Consider the following 8,999-nt stretch of genomic DNA (forward strand, 5'->3'; position numbering starts at 1 on the left):
TCGCCGTAAGACTTGTTCTGCTTGCATTTTGTCTGAGGGTAGTTTGTGCTCTTTGATATAGTCAATCATCATAACGTCCCGGTCTGGTTCTGTGGGACCGTGATCGGTGGTTGCTGACGGTGCTTGCTCCGTGATGGATGGCTTGCGGAGCTCATGGATGAAGACACCTGCTAGAACTTGAGCACGCGTTGAACCCATCTTGGACAGGATGTCCATAGCGACGTTGTTGTCATGGACAACGTGATAGAACTCTAGGCCTGAAAATTTATTTTCCAGCTTGCATACTTCTTTGCAATACGCGTTCATGTTTTCTTTGTTGCAATCCCACTCATCGTTGACTTGGTTGATGACTACTAGCGAGTCGCCATAAACCAGCAATCTCTTGATCTCGAGGGATACTACTAGGCGTAATCCATGTAGTAGCGCTTTGTACTCAACTTTGTTATTGGATTCCTCCCAGAATATTTGGAGAACGTATTTGAGTTGTTCGCCCTTCGGGGATATTAAGAGTACTCCTACGCTGGTGCCTTCGAGCTTGAGTGTCCTATCCAAGTACATGACCTAATGCTCTGGGCGCTCTACTAGTGTTGGTAGTTGATTTTCTCTCCACTCTGCCATGAAATCGACTAGAGCCTGAGACTTGATCACGGTTCGCGGCTTGAATTCTAGAGAGAGTGCTCCGAGTTCTACTGCCCATTTTGAGATTCTGCCCGTGGCATATCGATTATGGAGGATTTCGCCTAGGGGGAAATCAGTGACTACGGAGATCTTGTGTTCCTAGAAATAATGTCACAGTTTCCGCGAGGTGAGTAGTATGGCGTAAAGTAGCTTTTGGACTGGTGGGTACCGGGTCTTGGAATCTGAGAGTACTTCACTGAATAAGTAGACTGGTCTCTAGACCTTGTATACGTAGCCTGGTACCGACCTTTTGATTACTATTGCCGTGCTTACGACATGAGTAGTAGTAGCGATGTATAGCAGCAAGTCTTCATTTGGAGTTGGCACTGTGAGGATCGATGGTTTTGATAGGAAGTATTTTAACTGTAACAGAGCCTTATCTGCCTCTTTTGTCCACTGGAATTTGTCTTGCCGTTTGAGCAGTTTGAAGAAGGAGAGGCCCCGTTCTCCAAGCCTTGAAATAAATCTGTTGAGGGCTGCCATGCATCATGTCAGCTTCTGGATGTCTTTAATGCTGGACGGAGCTTGCATATTGGTGATGGCAGTAATTTTCTCAGAGTTTGCTTCAATGCCTCTATGGCTGATGATGAACCCGAGTAGTTTCCCTGATGGTACACCAAAGACGCATTTTGTAGGATTAAGTTTCCACCGAAATGCTCGCAGCCTGGTCAAGGTCTCTTCCAAGTTTGCGATGAGACCATCTAGATTTCTGGTTTTGACTACCATGTCATCCACGTACGCTTCCACATTGCGGTGAAGTTTTTTCTCAAAGCACATCTGGATGGCGCGTTGATATGTTGCTCCTGTGTTCTTCAACCCGAAAGACATTGTTTTATAGCAGAAAGCTCCAAAACAGGTGATAAACGCAGTTTTGGCTTGGTCTTCTTCCTTGAGAGCTATCTGGTGATATCCTGAATAGTAATCAAAAGCAGACTAATGCACATCCGGTTGTTGAGTCGACGACTTGATCAATCCTTGGGAGCCCGAAGGGATCCTTAGGGCAATGCTTGTTGAGGTCTGTGTAGTCCACACACATCCCCCATTCATTGTTCTTCTTCTTGCAGACCAGGACTGGATTGGCGAGCCACTCGGGATGGAAAACTTCTTTTATGAAGCCTGTCGCAAGTAGTTTTGCTAGCTCTTTCTTGATGGCTTCTCTTCTGTCCTGGGCAAATCTGTGTAGTCGTTGTCTCTTTTGAGTAGCTTTAGGATCTACGTTGAGTGAATGCTCGATCAACTCCTTAGGCACACCTAGCATATCAGTCGGTTTCCATGCGAAAATGTCTCGATTTGCCCGAAGGAAGCTGACGAGCACGCTTTCCTATTTGGCATCCAGCCCTGTGCCAATCAGGGTTGTCTTGGAGGAGTCGCCGGTTTCAAGGTCAATGGCTTTGAAGTCCACATCACTTGCTGGCTTGACTTTAGTAGCTCCCAACTTGTTTTTCAGGATTTTGAGTTCCGTTAGGGAGAGCTTTTTTGAAGCAGTGAAGACTTGTTGTATTGGGTTGGGTACTTGAGTAGCTGCCACCAACTCAGCAGCTTTTGTGTCGCATTCGTATAATCTTCGTAAGTCTCCACGAAGGGAAAGTACTCCCTTAGGTCCTGGCATCTTCAGGAGTAGGTAAACATAGTGTGGGATTGCCATGAACTTAGCTAGTGCTCGTCTTCCAAGGATAGCATGATAAGAAGTCTCGAAGTCTGCTACCTCAAACCTTATGTACTCTGTGCAGTAGTGCTCCTTGGTCCCGAAGGTAACTGGTAGGACTACCTATCCAAGCAGTATAGCTGCGTTGCCTAGGACGATCCCATAGAATGGGGAGTTCCTTGGGGTGAGCATGTTGATAATGTCAAGGCCCATCTTCTTTAGAGTTGTGGCGAAAATGACATTGAGGCCACTCCCACCATCGATGAGTACTTTGGTGAGTATTGAGCAAGCGACAACTGGGTCCAGGACGAGGGGGAATCGTCCTTGTTCTGAGAAACTTGTCCATTGGTCTTTTCTGGAGAAAGTAATCTCTACCTCGGACCGCTTGAGGGGTGTAGGAGTAGCGGGCTGGATGGACATGATCTCTCTGAGTACTACTTTTTGGGACCGCTTAGAGGAGGTACCTGGGATCCTACCAAAGATGACGTTGACGGTCTTGGATGGGGTCTAGAACTTGTTTTCGCCATCTTCTCCTTTGTCTACCTTTCCTTTCCCCTTGTCGTTGTTATTGTTCAGGGATTCTGGCAAATCTTTCATTACCCTGCACAGGCTGTAGCAATCTATCACGGCGTGCTTGCTATGCGGATGCCACGGGCACTGCTTTTTTAGCAGCTCGTTGAATGTGGGCCTATCTTCGTTTCTATTAGACCCTTTCTCGCTTGAGTTCGTCATTGCTGCGACTGTATTGTCAGGCTTGCGCTTGCGATTTTGGTTGTCCGAGTAGTTATTTCGATGGTCGCCGTTGCGGTTTCTGTCTTGCTCTTGGTTGTTGCTGTGATTATTGTTGTTGCCACGGTCGCGATTGCGATTTGAGTCAAATCTCTCGCGTTCTTTATCCTCCTCGTCTGCCCATGATTGGGCCATGATCTTGAGTGCCTTGACATCCACGGAACGATGCCTACCGAAGTCTTCGAACATGCGGCGATCATAGAGATCATTTTGGAAGCATTCTATTACATCTGGTTCTGAGATGTCTACAATTGTTGTCCTTTTGTCAAAAAAATGACGTAGATAGCTGCGTAGTGACTCATCTTGTTGCTGCTTAACTTGTGCCAAGTCTATTCTGTTACCGGGGCGCTGCATTGCCCCTGCGTAGTTGCTAGTGAAAGCTCGTTTCAAGTCTTGCCAGGAATTGATGGAATTGGGCTTCAAGGATTCGAGCTAGGTCAGTGGTGCAATTTCCATGCATACAGGAAAGTAGATAACCTTTGTGTCGTCTGTCCCCCCTGCAGCCTGGACTGCTAGTGAGTAGCAGCGGAGCCACTGAACTGGATCCTGTTTGCCATCGTACTTGGAGATACCCAGAGGTTTAAATTTCTCTGGTAAGATTGTGCTCCTAATCCAGCTTGTAAAGGCGGAAAAGTGATCATTGTCATCACCCCTTAGTCTTCTTAGAGTTCATGCTCCCGATGATGGTTGTTGATGATGTTGCGTGCATCACGGTTGTTGTTAATTTTGTTCCTGAGATCACCATCGATGAGCGAGGGTTTGGGGTCAGCTCTATGGTGGTGAGCGCCTCCCCTAGGAGCTGTTCAACTACCCTCAAGCGGTTCTCTGTATTGTCTTGGGCTTTCGACTACATCTTTGTTTTGCCTCGGAGCCCGAATTACACCTCGATGGGGTCCTGCATGGTCTCTGTTGCTTCCATGCTGACTACGCCCTGATGGGGTATGAGATACCGATGGAATTGGGGTTGCTTTGTGCATGCTCCGCTAATTGTGCTATCAGAGTCCTGTATTTGTCTTGAGGTATAGCACGAGTGATGAGGTCGATGGAGGCAATAGTAGCGAGTGGCATATTGTGTTGCCGCATTTGCACCGCTTCGAATGCCCTATTGAGGTTCATAATTGGGAGCTGGGCGGCTAGTTGAAGACGTTGTTCTGCTCTCTATACATTTCTTGCCCTCCACCGAGTCCTTTGGCTTTCGGTTTCTTTGGTAAAAACTCTCTGAAATAGGCTTTTTGGTTCACATATCATAATCGCATTTCTTTATCCTAGTTATGACTTTGATATCTTTCGAGATTTTGTAGCATGTTAATTTATACTTATTACAGACGGCAGAGAGATATGCAATAGCCCCTATGTGAGATTTTGGTAATCTTTATCGAAATTAAATCAATTTCCTTGTAATTAGTCCAATAAAGTATTATAAATATCAGGATTTATTTAAAAAAGAACATAGGATACCATGAACCAATGCTTGAAACTTTGGTCATAAAACTAACCTAAAATTTGAGAATGTCATATTCCTTTTTTTTCTGAAACTGAGAATGTCAATTCTTAGCGTCATTACATTTGAAAAATCTAAGGTCGGCTTGTCACACGTCAGGCCAACGAAGAGGTTGTTTTCTCCAGCAGCAATTGGCCCAAGTAACTGCGTACAGGCCCACCAAATCAACTACAGTTGGGCCGAACCGGTAGCAAAAATCGAAACGGACAAGTTTCCAAAGAAAAAGGAAACCGTGTGCGTACAACTAACGCGTACGCGTATGCGTATGCGTATGGGTACAGGCCATATACAGCTTTCGATCCCCCGCGTACGGAATACGCTCTCGCTCCCCTGTCTTTCTCGCCAGATCAGATCGGAAATTCCAAAGCAAGCTTTTCGTCAGCGATTCGCCGAAACCCATCCAACGCCGCCGCCATGTCCGCCGCCGTCGCCGCCCCCGTCCTGCGCGAGGACGACCGGGGGATCCCACGATCCCTCCCCCTCCTCGCGGCGCTCGTAGAGGCGGAGTCCCGCCGTTTCGCCGCCGCCGCCTCCCGTCCCGCCGAGACCGGCCTCGTCCGCGCCTTCCGCGGCGGCGCCGCCCCGAAGGTCCCGATCCGCATCTTCATGGAGCGGATCCACCTGCTGACCCGGTCGGTGCCGACCTCCCGGGGCATGACCAGGATCGACGGCACCAGCTTCGTGCTCGCCGGGATCTACTTGACTCGCTTCATCCGCAGCCCCGCCGGCAGGGAGGCGGGGATCCTGGTGGAGCCAGCCACCGCGCACCGCCTGGTTGCCGTCGCGCTCTTCCTTGGCGCCAAGTTCGGCGGCCACCCGCCCAGGAAGTGGATTGGGGTGTTCCAGGCCAGCTCGGAAGGCGCGATCCGTGCCGGCGAGATGGTGGGCCTCGAGGGCCGCTTTCTGCGTGCAATCGACTTTCGCCTGTTCGTAGAGACCTGGGAGTTCGATTCCTTCTGCCTTGTGCTGGAGCGGGGCCCTCGGGCACCAAGGGGCGGCAGCGGTAGCGTTGGCTGCGCCAGCAAGAAGAGGCAGGCGGACGCCACGGTCGGAGAGGATGAGCGCCGCCGCGTCCGAGCTCGCCTGCCGCCACCTGCCGTCTTGTCCAATTAGGATTTGTTTTCAATTTGAAGTTTCGCCTTCAATTCGCTTATTATTTCTTTTAGTTGCTTTTGATTGTTCGTCTATCTATTTTTGCTGCAGGTACAAGGCTAGGAGTAGAAGTGTTCGAGGTGGAGAAGGCGTTGTCCAGTGTCCGATCAGGGATCAGCTTCTCCTTGCTGGAGCCTGGAGGAGAGTCGCTGCGAGTAGAAGATGTCCGTGGTGGAGAAGGCGTGGTCCAGTGTCCGATCAGGGATCAGCTGCTCCTCACTGGATCCTAGAGGGGAGTCACTGCAAGTAGAAGATGTCCGGGGTGGAGAAGGCATCGTCCAGCGTCCAGGTCCGGGTTTGAGAAGCAAGTGTCTGGTCCCAGGTGGAGAAGTCATTGTCAAGCGTCTGGTCCTGGTGTAGGATGCGTCGTCCCGCTTCGGATCATGGATGACCTCCTGCTCGTCGCCAGAGCCTGGATGGTAGTCAACAGATCTTAGTTTTAGCCAAGGTTGTTAAAGCGATTGCTGGCTCACTGAAAGAGTTCTCTAGTACTGGGTTTTCAAGCTTTGGAGTCAATAAAAAGGGCACAATATGGTGTTCTGTACTCTGAAGTTTCAGTGTTTAGTCTGTTTGAGCTACTGCAACTCAGTGAATGAGTATACTATCCTTCAGTTCTGCCAGATGTTATCAGTTAATAGGTCTCATTGCCTTTTGTATTATTGCAGTAGATTAGGCAATTTACTTGTGATTAGGATGTGTTTCTTCAGTGCTCGATTTTGGTGTGATTCTTCTCTTCTGTGTAAGACTTTCTCAGATCAATAAAAGGGATAATAAAGTGTCAGACTTTTGTCATGAAATGTCCAATTTTCACCCTCTGAAGTCTGATTTTCCCATAACTACAAAAGTGGACAGGGACAACCATCCAACGGGCAAATTTGGCCCTTTGGTGGTTTCGAGGGTAGTTTTCCATTTTCTAGAAATTTTAAAAGTTTTGACTTAATCAAAAAATTCATAACTAATTCATTTCAAATCCAAAAAATATGAAGTTGGTACAAAAAATTTCTAAAATTGTAGGCTATTTGTCTGTGGGGCTCCATGTGTCTACTGATGCAAGAACTAGCGAGGAAACAAATAATGATCCGCTCAAATAGAAACAGGAAACAGTATCAGGTAAGGAAACAGTATCAGGTAAAGAATTAGAACAAACGGAAGAACATAAGCAGCTTTGCAATGGTCATTGTAGCCTCTCAGGATTAATCCTCCATGAAGGCATGAACCATGACTCATCGTCTGATTCCCCTCGATATTTGAGCAGTATATGCTTACAGATTCGCACTGCAGCTGTGCAGTATGTCAGGATGCCACTTTGAGCAGCATGTTTGTTCATCAAATTTTCAGTCTCCTTTTGATTTGCATGTCTGTCTTCAAACGCATATTGAGGCAGGGGATTCTAAATCTGACATTCCGACTATCTGAGAGCACACTCAAGTTAACTACCAGGTCTCCGCCAGCCCAAATGTGTAGCCTCTGTTTCTATGTTCCCTCTGACAGTTTAGCTGAAAATGGATAGTTAGGAAAAACATTATCTTGACGTACTGAAAGGCAACCATCTACTTCATTTACAACGCCCACCCTCTCTGTGACCATGTTTCCAATATGCCTTAACAATATCTGGTCCGAAAAAGAAAAGGCAGTGCTAGTGGCAAAAATTAGGAAGTATCATCATTAACTATTTACTGTTCATAGCACAGGTCCCTGAACTATATATAGTACTAAATAAATTATGACTCTTGTGGCCTTGCCTATACTATTCTAGAACAAAGGTGTGTTCTCAAAATACTTAAATTTACTTCTATTTGAGTTTGGCCCCAATTATTTTGACTGTATTTGACATTAAGAGTTAACTGTGTATTAAGAGTCCTTTTGATATTTCAGGGAATAAGATATTTGCTAATATTCTGGACTGTTCATATGTCTTTACCATGTTACCCAGGAAATGGCTCCATTTACTTATAGATGGCACTTTGAGCAGCATGTTTGTTCTTCAAAATCCCAATGTCTCTCATTTTGATTGTCATTTTTGAAAAGACGCAATGCGTAATCATCACCATGCCATGAGCCATGTATCTGCTATGCAGGCGCCTGTTTTCAAACGCATATTCAGACAGGGAATTCTTGTGGATCAGTATTTGTATTTATGGTGGGGGTACCAGCAAGTTCTCCCTCTCTAAGAAAATCTGAGAGCACACTCAAGTTAGTGGCCAAGACTCATAAAAGATGTAGTCTCTGTTTCTATGTTTAGTCTGTTTTTTTTTGGGCGAAAGTCTATGTTTACACTCTGACTTATGAAAATGGATAGTTAGGAAAAATATCATAAAACATCATTCTTATGTACTGAAAGGCAATCATCAATTTTTATTTACAATGCCCATCCTCTCTGTGACCATGTTTCCAGTATGCCTTAACAATATCTGGCCCCAAAAAGAAACAATAGTGCTGGCGGCATAAATTTGGAGGTATCTTTTTTTTATCAAATCAACAATCTATATTCAAGTCCCGGACTACATAAGATTAAATAAATTAATGATTCTTTCCTATACTGATCTAGAGTAAAGATGTGTTCCCAGATTATTTAAATTTACTTTTTTTAGAATCCGGGCTAATCATTTTGACTGAATTTGACATTAAGAGTTGACTGTATATTGCCAAGTTGACTTGTGATATTGGTTAGCATTCGAGATTCTTGTACTATTTACCACATAGCTATTTTTGCTAAAATTTGCCCCTGGTTGCTTGGCAATTTATATTTCTGGTACTTCTGTGAGGTGGGTATCTTGCTCAGTCGTGTGGACAGCATGCAAGAATCAAGTGTTAATCTTAGTTCTACCTCTATCTTGTAGATGCCATTTTGACAATACTGCAATTTGTTTTCCATTACATACTACAGTGTGTTCACATCTCATCTGCATTTAGTCAAACAATAAATACATTGTACCAAAAGCCTGTATATATCCTCTTTTTCTTGCGATTATGGATATGAAGCCCCCTAATGTCTGCTCATTTCACAGTTGACATGAGCAGTAGTTAGGCCTACCATTGGGAAGGGTATGGGCAAAGTCACTTTTATTTACGTCCAAATCCAAATAATTATTATCCACTCCTTACCCTCCTCAACCCCACCCATATCCAATGGATAATTAACATTGTACTACATATATATACATATCCAATTGATTAATCATATCCGCCCCATATCCTATCCTCCCCATTTCTAATGAGTATATAATTTTCTAC

General features: G+C 45.6%; 1 protein-coding gene across 1 annotated transcript; it reads left to right on the forward strand.

Moving 5' to 3' along the window:
* Window positions 1-4,873: 4,873 nt before the first annotated feature.
* LOC117852303 (cyclin-P3-1) lies at window positions 4,874-6,546 on the forward strand. Its single transcript, XM_034734331.2, has one exon. The coding sequence runs from the start codon at window positions 5,028-5,030 to the stop codon at window positions 5,724-5,726; it is 699 nt and encodes a 232-aa protein (XP_034590222.1). The 5' UTR covers window positions 4,874-5,027; the 3' UTR covers window positions 5,727-6,546.
* Window positions 6,547-8,999: the final 2,453 nt, after the last annotated feature.

Source organism: Setaria viridis, chromosome 4 (genome assembly GCF_005286985.2).
Source record: "Setaria viridis chromosome 4, Setaria_viridis_v4.0, whole genome shotgun sequence".
Lineage (NCBI taxonomy): Eukaryota > Viridiplantae > Streptophyta > Magnoliopsida > Poales > Poaceae > Setaria > Setaria viridis.

Bases quoted from the DNA above. Each gene is read 5' to 3' on its own strand.
- LOC117852303 (XM_034734331.2), top strand. From the start codon at position 5,028: ATGTCCGCCGCCGTCGCCGCCCCCGTCCTGCGCGAGGACGACCGGGGG.